We start from the raw sequence: 18,890 nt of genomic DNA, 5'->3' as shown, positions 1-18,890 counted from the left end.
TTTATTTGCCAACCGCCTACCAATAGCTGATTTCAGAGGTGGTCCTTTTTCAGATATGCCCATTAAAGGAGAAGGAAGAGGACTAATAATTGCCCTTCAGACGGGGAGACTGTATCTTGAGCTGAAAGCCTGTATTGGATTAATGCAACCTACCCGTGTTTTTAGTTTTACATTTCTAGTAAAATTAGAACATGCTCTCATATCCCTCAAAGCAGAAATTCCTCAAATGACATGTTCAACACAATGAATTTTCGTAAAGCTAAAAACATCCACTGTGGAGGAATGGCCTTTACTCTCATATTATCTGTTATTTTGTTTTTATCGTTGTTAAAAAGCTGTTTTTTTTTTTTTTTTTAAATAGAAGGTCAGTAGCAAAAGATAGTAAGGTTTGTTTATTTTAATGTCTTGGCACTTTAAAGAGCCGGCAACCCTCTATCAATTTCCAAACTTCATTGAAACTAGAAAACTAGGCTCCTCATCCCTATAGTGGCTAGCTCAGAGCTGAGCACCAAGGAGATTAATATAGGATTATATGACTATGTATTCAGATTAGTTTTATCTGAGAGGAAGGGGCTGGTCTCTTCTAGGTTCATCCTTCTCTGCAGACCTCAAGGTGTAGCACAGGGCTCGTGGGGCCCCTGCAGGTACAGGTAGTTGTAACAGATTCAAGTCAGCTAATTTCCTCCGAGATGCACCTAGCCACGTACCTATAGATACGGTACCCTGTGCGATGGCCCCAGTAACAACTTTATAAAACGGTGTCCCTGTAACACCTGCCCCCCCCGCCCCCCCGCGCGCGCCCTGGCCCAGCACAAAGCCAGGGGAATCCTTCCGGACACTATGCATCCTCGGAGCCGGAGATGCCGATCCCAGAGGGCGTCCGCCGAGCACGGAGGCAAACCACGCTCGGCACCCCTGGGGGCTTCTGTGCGATGGGCAGGGAGTTAGGGGCCCGGGGCGCCCCAGGAAGGCGGAGGGCTGGACGGCGCGCGCAGGGGGCTCAGGCCCCAGCACGTAGCCGGGAAGAGGGGCCCTGGGCGGGCCCGCCGTGCTGTCACGGGCGCCCTTCGCAGGGACGTGCCTCTGCCCCCTGGCGCCGGCCGCGCCTCGGCGCACGGTGACCCCAGCGCCCCGTCGCCAGCCCTGGCCCGCGGCCCCAGCTCCCCGGGCGCGCAGCCCATCACGTGGCGGAGCGATGCCCTCCAGCCCCGCGGCCCCGCGGCCATTGGTCGACGGCTCGCGACCCGAGCGCCCCCATTGGCTGCGGGGGGCGTTCACGTGAAGGGGGTTCCGGGATGGCTCCCCGAGCGGGCGAGGTGCTGGAAAGTTAAAGGGAGCGGCGCGGCGGCGGGGAGCCGAGTCCGTGCCCGGCCCCGGCCCCGGCCCCGGGAGGAGCGAGCCGGCTGCTCTCGCGCACCGACCGCCGCGTCCGGCCGCCGAGGGCGCGCACCTGCGGCGCTGAGTCCCGGCCCCCGCCGTCGCCGCTGCCCCCCCCCCCGCGCGGATGCTGCCGCGGGCCGGCGCGTCGGCACTTCCAGCTGCTGAGCTGCACCAGGTACGTCGGGCCCGGTGCGGGCCGAGAACCGGCGGGAGGGGCGCGCCGGGGACGCCTTCTTGGCTTCCTGCCACCTGCGCCTTCACCGTCCCGCTTGCAGCCCCGCTCCGGGGTGGAACAGTCTAGACGGGCTGGAGGAGGCTGTTGCTCCCAGGTGGGACGTGCCGCCCGGGAACCAGAGGTGGGATGGAGCGGGCCGGAGCCGCGTGTCCACCTGAAGTGCGGGGCTGCGAACCTGAGACCAGGTGCTTCCGGCCGGGGAGCCGACACTCCCGGAGGGTGTCACCGAAGCCGGGCGGTGGGGGACCAGGAAGAGGAGCCGCGTCCCCCCCCCCCGCCCCCGCTTCCCTGTAATACGCGACGAAACACACTTGGGAGCCTCTCGGGCCGCCGAGCGCGATGGGACACGGAGCCCGCCCCGGTGCGCGGCCCCGGGCACGGTCTCCGGGCACGATCCCCGCCCCCGGCAGGGTCCCCGGGCACGATCCCCGCCCCCGGCAGGGTCCCCCGGTCACGATCCCCGCCCCCGGGCAGGCTCCCCCGGGCACGATCCCCGCCCCCGGCAGGGTCCCCCGGGCACGATCCCCGCCCCCGGGCAGGCTCCCCCGGGCACGATCCCCGCCCCCGGCAGGGTCCCCCGGTCACGATCCCCGCCCCCGGGCAGGCTCCCCCGGGCACGATCCCCGCCCCCGGGCAGGCTCCCCCGGGCACGATCCCCGCCCCCGGCAGGGTCCCCCGGTCACGATCCCCGCCCCCGGCAGGGTCCCCCGGTCACGATCCCCGCCCCCGGGCAGGCTCCCCCGGGCACGATCCCCGCCCCCGGCAGGGTCCCCGGGCACGATCCCCGCCCCCGGCAGGGTCCCCGGGCACGATCCCCGCCCCCGGCAGGGTCCCCCGGTCACGATCCCCGCCCCCGGGCAGGCTCCCCCGGGCACGATCCCCGCCCCCGGCAGGGTCCCCCGGTCACGATCCCCGCCCCCGGGCAGGCTCCCCCGGGCACGATCCCCGCCCCCGGCAGGGTCCCCCGGGCACGATCCCCGCCCCCGGCAGGGTCCCCCGGGCACGATCCCCGCCCCCGGTAGGGGCTGCCCCGGTCACCATCCCCGCCCCCGGCAGGGGCTGCCCCGGTCACCATCCCCGCCCCCGGCAGGGGCTGCCCCGGGCCGGCGGGGCCCAAGCTGCCGCGCGGGGACGCTCGCGCCGCGCGGCTCCCACCGGGGTGGCCCCGCCGCCCCGCCCAGGGGTGATAACTCGGGCTCCTCCTCCCCGTCGTCCTCCTCCCCCTGCGGGTCATATCTCCGGGAACCGAGCGCGGGCTCACGCGACGCTCACGTAGTCCGGTGGCGGCAGCCTCCCCGGCCACCTCCTTCCAGGCGCTCCGATGCGACGAGCCAGCCGCGGAGGGGGCTCCCCCACGGCCCGACAGGTGGGTGCGGGACGGACCTCGGAGGCTCGCGGAGTGCTTGGGGCGGGGGCCGGGTCAGCGGGACGGGGGCAGGGGCGCCTTGACCTGTGCGATCTTCCAAGTCTGGAAGCTCCGCCTGCCTCCTGCCCCGTGCCCTGTTCCTGCCACCCTTTTGAGCCCAGAGAAAGAGGGTGTGGAGGGGCGCCTGCTAGCAGAACAGAGGGAATAGGACCCCGGACGCCGTACCAGAAGCGTTGGGGCACGTCTGGGGATTGTTCCCTGCAGAAGACGAGGAAACAGGACAGACTTGAAGACTTGGGGAGCTGCTGGAAGGTGTTGGAGCCTGTGGGTGTGTGTGGCCAGGCCTCCCTGGGAGACCCAGGGCCCGGGAGAAAAGTTAGGGCTTTGAGCAGGGAGGGGGTGGGGAGAGAGAAGAGGAAATGGTTCATTTGGTAGGGTTGTCCCGCCGCCAAGACCAAAGTGAAGCCGGCCAGCGGACTCACCACAAAAGTAAAGGTATTTAGGGAAGAACAAGAAGAGAAGAAAAGTTACTGGGCATTACTAGCAACCAGGAGTCAGAGCTAGAAGGGACTTCCGAGGACAAAGCTTAAGCCCAGAAAGGTTCAGGGACTTGCTCCAAGTGGCCCAGCTAGGTGGAGGCCTTCCTAGGCTAGTGCTCTGTGTTTGACCTTGGGCACTTCTAGGTGGCAGGTACTGTGGCATTTTAACTTCACCTCTTTCCTGTAATATGCAGTCGCGTGTGTATGTGAATCTCAAAGATGCTTTAGATGATGGTGACAGAAGAGCACAAGTGGCTTTTAAGGCTGTGAATAAAGGGCCCCGTGGTCTGAGTACAAAGGAAAATAGGTCCATTTTGCTCATACGGTGTCAGCCAAGCCCTTTGGGAGGGAGTAAAGTAATGCCAAAGGGTAGATGGACATGTCTTTTAGAAACTACAACCTGGTAGCCTGGTTGTGAATGCTTGACCTAACGGAGTTTCGGTGCTCCTGGTGGGTTCTTGGCACATCTGAGTTTTCTGTCTTTTCCTATCAGAGCATGAGAATGGAGGGGAAAAAAATGTCTTGGCCTTAATACAAAAAAAAATTTTTTTTTTTTACTTCCTAGTAAAGGCATAGCCAAAAAGTCAGTAAGTAACTCAGCTGCCTGAAACTGTGAAGGTCATGTCGTTATTTTCTATGCAAGGCTAGAGTTTCCACAAGAAAAGCCATCATAACCTCTAAACCCATGAGCTCTCTTGGGGTGTGTTGTCAATAGTGGAAAAGGGAAAGTATTTATGTAAAACCATCCCTGTTCACTTCAGTTGTCATGGAGTGTTAGGGGTTGCCCTCTTTTGACCAGGAACACTGAAATCTACCCTTGGGCATGGCCCATTGCCTTATGGGGCAGAAGTGATCTCGTAGGGATCTACGTGGAAGCCAAGCTTTTGAGAATCTGAGTAACAGCCGCTCATTCTCTCACGATCTCGCTTCCCGCAGCGAACCAATATCCCATCGTACTTCATACTCTGCTGGTTCAAGGATGTGTCTATGTCTTCTCCTTCTGGCTTTTTCCCTGGCCAACCTTGGTGACTCATAATCCCTGGCCTGGGAAAGGGCTGAGCAGTCAGGAGAGTGTGTCAGGAGAGGAGGCCTCGGGACAGCCCGTGCTTACTGTGTTGGCGCTAATCGTTTAGCCAACAAATTTATCCTCAAGTGGATAAAACACCTGTGCAGGTGCCTTCCTTTCAGAGACTTAGGAAATGTATCTTGTACATCTCCACTGCCAGGGGTACTTCTGGGTGATGATCTCCCCCCCCCCCCCCCGCCCGCCCGCCACAGTCTGGTGGGGAATTCCTGAGCCAGAGGGTCAGGAAGGCCTACATCAAATCAGCATTTGGTACACTGATTCTTGTAGAATGATCCAGTTCATAAAAGCTAGACTCTACCTGTGAGGATACACAGGAGGCCAACAGTCAGATCATACCTTGTCTGAGGCCACAGGGGTTCACGTCCTTACCTCCAGTTATGGTGACACTTACACAGTGAAGGGATCCTGGGCAGTGGTTGCCTGGGCAGTGCCCCTGAGGCAGCGGCCCTGGTAGGAACCCTTGGGCCACCAGGTAGTTAACTTTATTTTTGCCTTTCTGGAAGATTATTGCAAAACCAACGAGGCTCTAGAAAGTGCCAGTGAGGTTGTTTAATTAGCTGGCTCTGACCAGAACCTCACCTTCCAAGCCCCGGTTCCCCTAGCTTTTACAGCTTGGTGATGAAAGGGGTCTTGGGCAAATTTACACCCACTGGGTCCAACCAGTGAAGCTTTACCAACGTCTTCAACTAAGTCTTTTTAGTCTGTAAGATTAAAAGTTGAGAGGGACTTCAGTCATCTGCAAGTGTGCAGATTCTTTAACTGATCCACTGGTTTTAGAATTGTTTCCACAGGACCTTGAGAGTTTCCCAACCTTTTTCTAATGAGCTGTTTTAACATTGTGTGGGGAAGCACGTGTGAAGTGCCAGAAAGCACGTACTGAGGTCGGGTTGGAGGCTGGAAGGGATCGAGAAGAGGATAGAGAACTTACAGTTGACCTTGCGCTGACTCAGGGGAGGAGGAAGGGCTGTAGCCGTCAGAGAAGGAACCTCGCCTCCCTCCGTTCACCCCAGGTTGTCACGGGTGAGCAGAGTGGGGGGGGGGCTGGGATGTAAGGCTTTGCCCACCACTTTGGGGGTATTTTTAATCCACATTTAATTAAAAACAAATTCCGGTGCATTCTAATGAAGTTTTGCAGTGGACAAGGGAAAAACAAAATTCAAGTGCTTTGTACATATATGGTTGTTGGGTTTTGGTTTTGTTTTGTTTTGTTTTGTTTTTCACATTGAACCCATTAGCCAACCTAGTGACCCTGTGTAAAGCTATCTTGCGCGTTTCGGTGAGAACTTTTCCTTTCCAGAACAATTGCACGGGTACAAGAACAGATTAGGAAGCAAATTTGCTCCTAAAATTTTCACTCATTGATTTTGTTAGAAGGGAAACAGGAAGACAAATTTCCTTTAAAATGTATGTTTAGATAAGTACACTGTGCCTAGAAATTATTGTTTTGTGTCTCTGTGTTTTCTAGTCAATCATCATTAAGTGGTGCCTGCATCCTGTGAGTGGCTGTTATTTCTTTTGGAAAATGGGATCAAACCCATTGTGTCTTCATTCTTATTTTTCTTTATATATTTGATTAATCAAAATCAGAAGTTGAAAATGAGATATTTATTGGACTGAAACAGTGGTCTCAGCTCCTGTCAGAAGATGAGCAACATTTTGCTTATTGCTTCTCCTTAACTACCACCATCACCCGGAAGCCCCCCACCAGTGGGCAGGACCTAGGGGAGGCCTGAGATCAAGTACCCCAAACACCACCACATGCCTACACCATTGCCATAGCGAGGGGAGAGAGGGTTAGGAACTAATCCAGATCCTGTGTTCTGAGGTTCGCAGACTACAGATTGTAAGCCTCATTTCATCACTGACTTCTTCAGTTAGCCCACTGTAACTATCAGATCAAAATATAATTTTGCTATGGTAATTAAATGATAAAAATTATTTGGCTTTAGTGAGGCAGGAGTGTTGGATGGGATAGGTTTGGGGCCCATCTTGAATATTTTAGGCGTTTCATTAGATTCATTTTTTTTCTCCTTGATCATAGAAGGGATGTTATTTTTAAAAATATAAGAAACACAATGCAAGAAAACAAATTCCCTAAAATCACATGACCTGGATATTCAGTTTTATGTATCTAAAAAGACTAGAGGGTATATTTTCTGTTCATATACCTAATATATTTTCCCCACAAGTCTAGTCTCTATGTACAATTTTATCCTCTTGGTTTTTCACATTAACAATGTATTATAAATTTTTTCCATGCCATTTAAACCGTTTTTCCAAATAACGGTTTTAATGATGATACAAAATTTTATTGCTGGATATCATATACCTGATTTAACTAGATACCTGTTTTTTTTTTTTTTTTTAAATTTTTACTTATTTATGATAGTCACAGAGAGAGAGAGAGAGAGGCAGAGACACAGGCGGAGGGAGAAGCAGGCTCCATGCACCGGGAGCCCGATGTGGGATTCGATCCCAGGTCTCCAGGATCGCGCCCTGGGCCAAAGGCAGGCGCCAAACCGCTGCGCCACCCAGGGATCCCTAGATACCTGTTTTTGATCCTTTATGTTTTCTCACCTTTTCTTCCCCATAATGTTGCACTGAACATTGAGTACATTAACCTCCGTGCATTTTTCATTAATGCCTTAAGATTAATACTTGTGTGTGATATTAGAACCAAAAATGATAAAAATATTTAGAAAGGTTGTGGCGATTTAGACTAATCCATGTATTCATATCTTCTTTAAAAATATTTACTCATTGAGTGAGTAAAAGTAGACATTGTTTCCTAATCTAAATTCTTTCTAAGGTTGGACATTTTGCATATTTATGGGCCATTTTTAAGGGTTTTTTTTTTTGTTGAATTTTCTACTCATGCTCTTTGGTCATTTTTCCATGTGGAATATTTGACTTTGAAATTGTTTTGTGAGAACTCTTTGTATATGAGGGTATTAGCTCTTTGCTGCCATACTTTTTGTAAAGTGTTTTCCCAATTTGTCTTTAATCTTCTGGTTTTACATATTTTTTTTCACTTATAGAAAATTATCATTTTAATGAAGTCTCATTTAACCTGATCTCTAGCACGATACTCTTTGCCTTTTATTCTGATAAACGGTATCTTCACTATAGAAAAAACGAGTATTCACCTATATGAAAGATTTATAAAAAGTAAATTGTTGGCGTTTTTTAAAAAGAAAATCTACTGTACAGGATTTTATCTTCACAATTGAATCCCAGTATCTGGCATGACACCTGGCATTTAATAAATACCCATCAATATTTGTGGGATGAATTCATTTCTTTTGGGGCACCTGGGTGGCTCAGTTAAATGCCTGCCTTTGGCTCAGGTCATGATACCAGAGTCCTGGGATGGAGCCCAGAGTCAGGCTCCCTGCCCAGTGGGGAATCTGCTTCTCTCTACCCCCCTGCCCCTCTCCCTGCTCATGCTCTCTTTCTCTCTAAAATAAATAAAATCTTAAAAAAAAAAAAAAACTCCTTTCTTTTTATCATATTAAAGCAGTGTCTACCAAAGTACATTCCTCAGAGCATGTGTTCTGCAAGATGCTCCACAAAAAAAGGGTTCCTTAGTCAGCTAAGTTTGGGAACCCCTACAGACAGCATGTTCTTGTTGTTATTCCCTAAGGCACTCTAGCATAGTAAGGGCCCCCAAGAAATCCTGATGGAAAAACCTGCAAGTTTATTTTTTATTTTATTTTAAGATTTTATTTATTTATTCATGAGACACAGAGAGAGAGAGAGAGAGAAAGAGAGAGAGAGAGAGACACAGAGACCCAGGCAGAGGGAGAAGCAGGCTCCATGCAGGGAGCCTGATGCAGGACTCGATCCTGGGACTCCAGGATCACACCCTGGGCCGAAGGCCGGCGCTAAACCACTGAGCCACTCAGGGATCCCACAGGTTTAGTCTTTAAACCAGCAGCTCCTTACTTTTTTGTTTGTGTTAACCTCAGTCCTCTTCTCCGCCCCACTTTACGCTCTTAACCTCCCCTGAAACCAAGGTCATGCTGGGCCACACTTGGGCTAACAGCACCCTGCAGCCGTGCGGGCAGAGACGAAGGCAGACGCCGTTCACCAGCCCCTGTCGGGGTGATGCTGGAACGTCCATCCGATCTCACTGCCGTTTCCTTTTGCCTCCTTTGGCCAGGGTTCTCGCCTGTTCCTCTAACCCCATGATGGCTGTGGACATCGAGTACAGATACAGCTGCATGGCCCCCTCCCTGCGCAGAGAGAGGTTCACCTTCAAGACGTCGCCAAAGCCGAGCGAACCACTGAGGCCTTGCATTCAGCTGAGCAGCAAGAATGAAGCCAGCGGGGTGGTGGCCCCCACCGTCCAGGAGAAAAAGGTGAAAAAGAGGGTGTCCTTCGCAGACAACCAAGGGCTGGCCCTGACTATGGTCAAAGTGTTCTCAGAATTTGATGAGCCGTTAGATATTCCATTTAACATCACTGAGCTCCTAGACAACCTTGTGAGCCTGACGAGCTCGGAGAGCGAGAGCTTCGTTTTGGATTTCACGCAGCCTTCCGCCGACTACTTAGACTTCCGAAATCGGCTTCAGGCCGACCACGTATGCCTCGAAAACTGTGTCCTGAAGGACAGAGCCATCACAGGCACAGTGAAGGTGCAGAACCTGGCATTCGAGAAGATGGTGAAAATAAGAATGACATTTGACACCTGGAAAAGCTTCACAGACTTTCCCTGTTGGTACGTGAAGGACACGTACGCAGGTTCAGACCGGGACACTTTCTCCTTTGACATTAGCTTACCTGAGAAAATCCAGTCTTACGAGAGGATGGAGTTTGCCGTGTGCTTCGAGTGCAGCGGGCAGACTTACTGGGACAGTAACAAGGGCAAAAACTATAGGATCATCCGAGCCGAACTGAAGTCCACTCAGGGAACAGCCGAGCCACAAAACGGACCAGATTTTGGGATATCCTTTGACCAGTTTGGAAGCCCTCGGTGTTCCTACGGTCTGTTCCCAGAGTGGCCTAGTTACTTAGGATACGAAAAGCTAGGGCCCTACTATTAGTGACCGTGTGTGATGGAGCGCAGGGAAGCCTCGCTGCGGTCACAGGCAGGTGGAGATGGAAGCCAGGATGAAAGGTGAACTGCCGTTAGGCACAGTCTTCGCAAAGAAAGGATCCTATTCACTTTTTTCTTAAGCCAGCAAAACCAGACAGGTTGAGATCACAGGACCGGTTTCACACTCAGAGTAGATGTGGAGTGCCCGGTCTGCTTGGCAGCCAGGGTGGCCACGAGCACCACAGAGGTGCTGGAAGAGCCCTGGGCAGGAACCAGGCCTGCAGGCATTGCCGGCGAAGCTGAAGGAGGCAACGAGGAGTGTGCCCTGGCTTCCTGGAGGAGCCACTCCTCTCTCCCCTGGGATGTGCAAAGTCAGCCACCTGAAAGTCACTCCATCCCCAGCCATTTCCCACTGGACCTCTGCCGTTCATTTATTGGGTGCTCTCCACCCAGCCAGGTCCTTCCTGCCTGTTGATGTGGCTCTGTGTCCACAGCATGTACCTCACGCTTGATCTTTGTGTTTTGTTTTTTGTTTTTTTTTTTTTTTTCATTTTGTTTTCTCCAAGTTCATCTTATGTTCAGGAAAAGATAATCAAGGCAAATTATTAGCCTGTGACAGAAGCAGGCACTTCCTCTTTCTGACCCTGTATCTGTTTTCCAGCAGAGATCACCGTCCAAGTTATCAAAAGTAACTGGCTCCTGCACTGGGTTATTAGACTTCTGGCAGGCAGGACAGTCCGAGTGGGACACTTGCAGCTTTTCCTCTTGGCTTTCGAAGTACTCACTCCTACCCTGAGTCACCAGATAGCTCGATTACAAGATTTGTTTGAACTCCCTAGGCTGGTTTGCAGGCATCCCATGCTTCACAAAGGGATTTTAGACTCTCCTTCCTAGAGAGCCCTCCTTCATGCTGTGTTCAGGACATTTTGACTTGCAGATCCCATATATCCTCAGAGCCTTCGGTGAATGTTTGGTTTTACTTTGACTGTGATCTGCGATATCCAGGACTCTTTACAAGCACGCGGGGACTTTGATTTGGGTGTTCTTATTTATGGCGTGTGAGTATATATAAAGGGACAGAGGAGAAAACCCTTACCAAGTTTTCATATTTTATTTTCAATGTTTGGCAACTCTGAAATATCAGAGATTAATTGTTCTTAACCATATTGGACAATGAATTAAAAGTCTGTTGGTTCATACTGTCATGAGACTCTTGGGACTTTCACTGACAGATGGATTCCCAAACCCTGTGATTTTTTCTTGGGCAAGATTGGTTTGTACTGGGATGGGGGGTAAAAAATATTTTTACATATATATTCGGAGAAGATTGGGTTGGTTTTTTTTTTCTGTTTTGCTTTTGGAGCTTAATTAAATGTTTTATTTTCCATTTGCCTGATCTTAGGAAAGCCTGATCCATCCACAGCTGCCTGGATTTGGAGGCACAGCTACTGGACCCTGCAAGCAGAGAGTCTTCTTTTGCTTGCATGTTCCAGATCAATTAGAAAAGACCTCCTGGTTTCTGTGGCTCGGGTCTTTTTTTTTTCCCCCCTTCTTTTTTGAACTTTAAAATGTTTTGACTTTTTAAATGTTCTTAAGTGGTATTTGATGTAATTCTTGTTCCTAAAACTGGCTGTTACTAGTCTGCAATCGAGTGCTTTATTTTTTATGCCTCTCCCAGATGGGTAGGACTTGGGGATTACATAATATAATTTATGGGAAAGTTGCATTTTTATCTTATGCTGAAATTGGGCAGAACTGTGTTCTTTCTAAACCTGTCTTATATCACGTACACAAACGGTATGTTCAGTGTTACAAATACAGTGATCAGAACTATTGACAGTACAAATCAAAATCAAAGGGAAACAAACCATTGTATATAGGTCGTGAATTTGTTTTAAGAAGTCCAGTTCCTCCTCCTCCAAGTCAAGAAAGGTACAAGGTGCACTGCCATTGACAGGTTACCAGACTAAGAGTAACAAGACCATCTATATTCAAAAGAAAAATGCCTCAAGAGTCTCCTGTTTGGTTTTCAGTAATGATGATCTTAAGACATTCCATGTCAAAATTTGAAATATGGTAATTCAGCGATAAGTATCTCTTAAAACAGCCATAAACCCCCCTGCCCCCGTTCCTTCCTCCCAGCTTACCCCAGCTTTTTTGCTGGGGGCACTGGCTGCAAACTACCCCGCCTCTACTGCCAGTCCACCTGGGATGCTCGCCCTACCAGGCAAGTCCTCACCTGCTCCCAAAGACCCTCCTCTGACTAGAGAATGTGGTTGCAAGACTCCCCTGTCAGCATCATGGTTCAGGGAGGCAGAGACATCTGAAGAATACTGTCTTTTTTTCACCAGTCGGTCTCTCTCCCTTGGGCTCAGTTTTGTCCCAGAATATCAGCAGGGCCCTGGGATCTGCAGAACCCCTCCTTATATCCGGAGCTCACCATCAGTAAACAGGTCTACACACTTCAGACTGTACAGGTTTCTTAGTTAGAGACGTCATTGCGGCCTGGCTTCGGGGTTTCCCCCTCATGCAGCTGCTGCTTATGGTGACAAATGTCCCCTGCCCCCCACAGCCCCAATGCCCTTTCCAAGTTGCCCCCAAAGGATGGGCCTCCCCCCCACTGGTGCTGTTGTCCAGAAATAGGGAAGCAGCTTCCTTTCGTTTCCTATTTATTTCCCCCAAATGCCCTGGAGAGCATTCGCAAATTAGGTGCAATAAATAAGCTGGACTATAGAAAGATATGTAATAAATAAGCTTTCAGTATTTCCTGGAAGAAAGGAAGCATTTAAATGGGTTTATTTTTATTTTTATTTTTTTAAGTATTCTGATGATAGGGGAACTGGTGAGAAATAATAGGAGTTCTGTAGTTCTCCAGAAATCAAAACCATTTCAGAGTCAACGTAGAACTTGTTTTTTTTCTCTAAGCTTTCATTTTACTGGTGACAAAACATTACTCTTTCAAAGTCCTTTCAAGATGTAAATTTCGAACTGCTGAAAGAATGTTTTGTGGTTTTGATCTCTGCATATAATTTGCTTTTAAAAAACAAGCATTACTATAGTCACTTGGATGTTAAATGGGTTACGTATATGTTTATAAGCCAAAAAAAAAAAAAAAAAGTGCCATCTTCTGGGTCTTCCCTCTCTGTGGACAGTGAATGAAAGAAAACCTTGACTGTTCTTCATTTGTTTCCTCATTTAAAATTCCTCCGCTGGGTGCGGTTTGCCAGGGTAGGCCTCCTGGCTCTCTGCTCTGGGAGGCCCCCATCGCGATCACTGAGAATGAGCATAAAAAGTCACAAGTGTAATGGGATCTTACGGTGTCATCGAAGACATTCTGGCGGCTTCTCTGCACTTCCTCAAGTGGAACATGTGGTAAAGCATTACAGCCCGCTGGTCAAGCTGTGAAGGGCGCTGCAGTTTCAGTTCCCGGTTCCTAGAGCCCGCTGATGCTGTGGGGACTCCAGGAAGGCAGCTGTGACGACGGTGTTTCACTAGGACCGCAGCGTGAATGTACACCCGAAGGCTCGTCTTCATCCGATGCCTGAAAGTGCCTTGTCAAGAAATGTCCGCGCGTTTTAAAATAAATAAATATTTTTGTACACAAAGTTAAAGGGGAAATGCACTTTAAAATCCCAAGGATCGATGTCTTCTGTGTGGTCTAAGAGAGTGGATGGTTCGGCTCTCAAACACAAACATGGAATAAAGGTAGAAAACACAAAACTGAAACTGTTCTATTTTAAAACTGACTCTATTCTGGGAGTCAGAGGCTGGTGAGAATTTTCTTTCTTTCTTTCTTTTTTTTTTTTTTTATTTGAAGTAATCTCTGTGCCCAACGTGGGGCTCGAACTCATGACCCCAAGATCAAGAGTTGCTTGCTCTGCCGACTGAGCCAGCCAGGTCCCTGGGGACAATTATGTTGAATGAGTGTGTTTCCACATATAGAATGTAGGTTTTCAGAGGATGGATGTCCATCAGTGGCTGAGTTAGAGAGCTAAGACGCGGGAGAGGTGGTAATGGCCTATTAGCTGTCACAGTGGTCAAGGTTGGTCATAGCTAAGCAAGTAAGTGCTAGAGAAGCACAGGGCCAGTGTTGCTCCAAATCCATTTGTACTGATCTGAGGGCATGTCTCCTACCCTCTCACTTGCTCTGGAAGCCTAGTTTGGGTTTACTCTTTTCAAAGGTGGGAAAATTATAAATGGCCATGGTAGCTTTTAACTGCTTGTCCAGATAAACTGTAACCAGCAAAAAGCAGCTCCTGGTGGGACCTCCCTCTTCTCCTTTGGGTGTCAGACACTCATCCTAAGTAGGATTTCCAGAGATTTTTTATTTCAAAGTTAGATGGGATGGAAGGAGAGGCAAATTGCTGCCAGATGTTTCCTGTAACTCAGTCTGCGCCACGCTGCAAAGGCCAGTAGGGGTCCTGCAGTGGGAAGGCTGAGCAGTATCGAACCTCCACACCTAGTAAATAAGTGCAAAAAAGTTTTGCGATGAGCTACGCACATGACATAACTGCCTTTCTCAAGACCATCAAACACTGCCTGAGGTTTGCCTTCACAGAAAAGGGAAAGGGGAGGGGGAAATCAACAGCGGTTTTTACGAACATCTATTCGAGATTCAGTATGGTTTTCATAATCATTACATAATCCTAACTGGTGAGATAGACATCTTGGAGATGTCTGGAGGGGGGAAAAAAAGAAAAAAAAGAAGAAAAAAAAACACTTTTCTAGGGCAATGTCCCCAAAATAGCAAATATCCAGCTCTGAATTATTTGGTTGAACATTTGCTGCTTATCTACCATGTGCAAAGCAGTGGTAGGTAATTTTTCTACCCAACCCCTATAGGAGATATTCATGTTTTCGGTGAATCCTCTGATAGCCAGGAAAAGCAGTGTGTCCTCCTGTCTCTCGGTATTAGGAGTCGGGAAGCCTGGGTCTTGGCCTGGAATCTGTTGTTCCTTGTTCAGTGCTCTACCAAAGGGGCCCTGCGTGGTTTTAGCAGGGATAAGGCAACCAGGGGATCCTGGTGGTGCCCTGAGTAGTTAAGAGTCAGCCAACGTGTACATTCGAAAAATGCTTCTAAATATAAACTTGTAAGAAATACCACATGCACTATGTCCCATTCTTCATGAGAATCACAGGAATGAATAGCATTCCAGACAACAGCTTGGACTTCATAAAACCAGTGTTCAAACTGAAGAGATACCAGCTTGTTTTTATGGGTAGAGATATAAAGGTCCCCTGAGTATTTCCAAAAGTCACAGAGCCTGTCAGTGACAAAGCCAGGAGGACCACATGGGTCCTTTATTCTTTTTCCAAGAACTGTCCCCCCAACACTGAAGTCACTCTTACAGAACTGACACTAAAATGGTCATTCTGAAAATCAGTCCCTCCCTCTGGAGAGATGCAATCCCCTGGGGAGGAGTGAACACGCATATCTGTAGATGCAAATGGCACCTCCTGACCAAAGGCTTCCTCAGCATCTGTGAGGCCCACAGGCCACACGGAAGCATGAATGCAAACAGTACATGATTTGGGTATCCAAGGGCCCCACTGGACATGATTGGTGGCAGGAATCCACCAGAGGGGCCTATGGCTACAGAGACATTCTAGCCCATAGGCAGGACTCATGGCCTCAGTATTATCTTTCACAAGGGAAGCCCTGTCATGGCACAGGAAAGCTCTAACCCTCCTACCTCTGCCTTCACTGTGAAGAGCCCTTGGTCAGGAGATAGAGACGGAGATCTCAACAGAGGTCTGTATCCACCTGGGATTCTCTCTGGTAGGTGACATGTTTAGTTGGCGTCATTCATCTGACAAACACGGATGTCCCTCCCTAGCCTCGGGCCCTCTGCTGGACTTGAATTTGGCAAAGGTAGGATGAGAATGCACAACACTCACTCTTCTTTGTGGTCAAAAACTTTCATAATGATCCGGGATCCTGGCCCTCCACCCCAAAATGCAAGATCAGATGGTTAGATCATGGGTCGGGAACTTTCTTCTGTAAAGGGCCAGAGAGTAACTATTTTAGGCTTTGCAGGCCACATGCAGCCTCTGTCACATAGCCTTCTTAAAAAAAAAAAAAAAAAAAAGCTTTAAAAATGTAAAAACTGTTCTTAGCTGTGGACTATAGAAAAGTCCAAAATCAGGCCAAGGGTTCAACTTGAACTGCTGGCTGCTGTTTGCTGATCCTGGTTGAAGAGTCATCTAGAAAGAGTGAGACTTCAGAGTGGACTCCCAGACCCTCAGCCGAGGTCTGGAATCGACATCTGTTTGTTCATTTAGAGACCATATAGTTTCTAGGCCAAATGTGAATGCTCTTGAGAAGGAGCAGAGCTGCTATGAATTACCAGGGAGCACTCTCTGTGAGCTCGAGCAGCCCAAGCAACCCCTGCCAAGTGAGTCCTGGCGGTGCTCGCCCATCCTGGGCCTGTGGGATCTCCTCAGGCCTCTGGGGAGCCCAGAAGCCCAGGCTAGTCATGAGCTGGAATCACAGTTCTGGCTGGATAGTGCTTTTTTTTGGATGGGTTATAATAGAGTGGTGATTTCGTCTGGTGGTTTAGATGTGTTTATGTTGGTCAGGTTTTCTGTTTCCTAATTGTAATACTGATGGCCAAACGCCTCGGCAAACTCCAGTCAATTCGAAAAGGAAAGGGGTTATTAATGGTTTGGACGTGTAAGTCCTGCCGCCTCTTTCCTCTCCACCCTGTCCCTACCAAATAGGGCACAGCAGAGCTCCCTGAGAAACTTGTTTACTGTGGCGGGGAGGGAGGCTGAACCTAGCAGCACTGCAAGCCCCAGTCCCCAGAAAGTAACGCTAAAGTGCTCCTGGGAACGTAGCCAACTACAGGGTCTCAGCTCTTCTCTCTCTGGCCCAGAAAGTTCAAGAGGCCTAAGAAGCACAGGAAATCAAGGAGGTGGAACTTCCTCTCCAAAGCCCTCGGCCTCCTTTCCTGCTGGCCATCTTTGTGATGCAGACACACATGCTCTTCCTTTTAATCCGTCACCCCCTCCTCCTTCTTTGACCATCAGCTAGAACCAAAGGAAGGTCTGTAATGCCAAGAAAACCCTGACCTTAATGCTGTGGGGATTTGGAAAGGTTTTTTGTTTGTTTGTTTGTTTGTTTTTTTAATTGGAGTTTAATTTGCCAACATATAGCATAACACCCAGTGCTCACCCCGCCAAGTGTCCCCCTCAGTACCCATCACCCAGTCACCCCAACCCCCCACCCACTCCCCTTCTACTACCCCTTTATGAAGCTGCAGCTTACCCAAAGGGAACTCCACCACCAATTGGGGTGGGGAGGGTGAAGCTTTCCAGAGTCCACACCTCTTTCAGAGAAAATAGGAACACATCACAACCTGCGCTGTTACAGTTGGTGAAACAGAGAAATTTCTCACTACTGGGCCCATCCCCGGGGGCCACCTTGTTACTTATCCTTTGGTAGACACCTTGGTCCCATCTGAACATGCAACTATCCAGGTGACGTTTCACTGGTCTTATTATCACACCGTTTTACCAAACGTTATCATCATTATTATTATTATTATTAATCATTCACCATTAATCAATTATCTATTGAAACATCGCCCAAGTATGTTTGGAAATTCTTTTTGCACATGGTTTTTGCACATTTGCTCATGCAATCAAGCATTTGTTAATTTGAATTCTCCAGCCTCCAGGAGCTTTTCCATCTGCTGATCAATCACCGCACCACCTTGAATCCTCATGCATTATCATTACACACACACACACACACACACACACACACACTGAAAGGAAAAATTAAGGAAAATTATTTTCTTTTCAAAAATCCCTTTCACATCGCTTCATTTTTCTGTTCTTAAAAGGGGAGTTTCTGCCCTAGAGCTTCAGACCAGGTGTTCTCTGTTGTAGCCAGGAGTAAGAGCAGCCCTGAATGAGCACCGCTGCCCGCAGTAGCTGGAGCAGGGAAGACTTGCACAAGTCATTTGTTCTTCTCATCCTTTCTAGCACCTCTTACTCCTTCTCTGCTCTGGGTCCCTGCTATCTCCCCAGGCAGGGAATGTGGAGACACACAGTCTCGGTCTCCTCTCCAAGAACTTCAGCTCTTAGGGACTGCCCCCTTGGACAGGAGCAGCTGGTGGTCTCCAAATGTTTTCTGAAGTGGTGGAACCTGTTCCTAAACTAAATCTGATGTGAGGGCAGGCCGGGTGGCTCAGTGGTTTAGCGCCACCTTTGGCCCAGGTCATGATCCTGGAGACCCAGGATCGAGTCCCACATCAGGCTCTCTGTATGGTACCTGCTTCTCCCTCTGCCTGTGTCTCTGCCTCTCTCTCTCTGTCTCTATGAATAAATAAATAAAATCTTTAAAAATAAATAAATAAATAAATAAATAAATAAATAAATAAATAAATCTGATGTGAACCCAATTTGTAAAATAAATAGAAAAGAAATAGAACCTAATTTGTAAAATAAATAGAACTGCCCCCCCATGTCAAGCCCCACATTCAGCAGGGAGTCTGCCTGTGGATTCTCTCCCCCTCTGCCCCTCCTGCTTGTGATCTCTTTCTCAATCTCTCTATAAAATAAAATATAAATTAAAATAAATTTCCACCTTGCTGCCCAAGGGAGAAATTGCAGGAAGCAGGGGATCACCCTCATTTCACACACACACCCCCAACACCAGTGGCACTTCCTAAGAGCTCTGGGACCCAGAAACATGGCTGAGAACCTTTTCCTTAGAGCACGGAAGTTTCAAGGCTCTTGCTTCCTATGCAAGTGAGTATAGTTCAAGGATATCCTGTAAAATAAAACAAAAGCAAAGCTGAGAAACAAAACCTCTATAGGAGCGAAACACAACAATTTAACCCCATATTATGCAAAAGGACTTGATTATGTTATGGAAGATAATTATCCTCTTTCACAAAAAAATCATTGGCTTGTTCACCAGAACTGCATTGGAGTGGCCTATTATCATAGGTAAGTGTCTCACATTTACATACAAATATTAAACTTCATGACAAGGCAAATTCTTTTTTTTTTCTTTTTTTTTTTTTGACAAGGCAAATTCTATTCCATACTAACAATAATACACAAAACAAAATTACTGAGTGCTTCTACTAGCAAGGTTGTAGTTGGGGCCCAGTGCTCCAGGGAATATAGAAAGAAAAAGATTAGGGCACCTGGGTGGCTCCATCAGTTAAATGCCTGCCTTCAGCTCAGGTCATGAATCCCAGGGTTCTGAGATTGAGCCCCGTGTTGGGGGC

The 18,890-nt window shown here is 49.0% G+C and overlaps 1 protein-coding gene across 2 annotated transcripts; it reads left to right on the top strand.

Moving 5' to 3' along the window:
• Positions 1 to 1,328: 1,328 nt before the first annotated feature.
• PPP1R3B (protein phosphatase 1 regulatory subunit 3B) lies at positions 1,329 to 13,365 on the top strand. 2 transcript variants are annotated; one of them, XM_041752780.1, is made up of 2 exons: positions 1,329 to 1,555; positions 8,770 to 13,365. In XM_041752780.1, the coding sequence occupies exon 2, from the start codon at positions 8,795 to 8,797 to the stop codon at positions 9,650 to 9,652; it is 858 nt and encodes a 285-aa protein (XP_041608714.1). In that variant the 5' UTR covers positions 1,329 to 1,555; positions 8,770 to 8,794; the 3' UTR covers positions 9,653 to 13,365. The 2 variants fall into 2 exon arrangements, with proteins under 2 accessions (XP_041608714.1, XP_041608715.1); XM_041752781.1 differs by lacking the exon at positions 1,329 to 1,555 and adding an exon at positions 2,728 to 2,981.
• Positions 13,366 to 18,890: the final 5,525 nt, after the last annotated feature.

The sequence above is a fragment of the Vulpes lagopus genome, chromosome 4 (assembly GCF_018345385.1).
Source record: "Vulpes lagopus strain Blue_001 chromosome 4, ASM1834538v1, whole genome shotgun sequence".
NCBI lineage: Eukaryota > Metazoa > Chordata > Mammalia > Carnivora > Canidae > Vulpes > Vulpes lagopus.
This window is presented reverse-complemented; position numbering and strand designations above follow the sequence as displayed.

What these genes read in the sequence shown, in the direction of transcription:
- PPP1R3B (XM_041752780.1), top strand. Translation starts at nt 8,795, where the DNA reads ATGATGGCTGTGGACATCGAGTACAGATACAGCTGCATGGCCCCCTCC.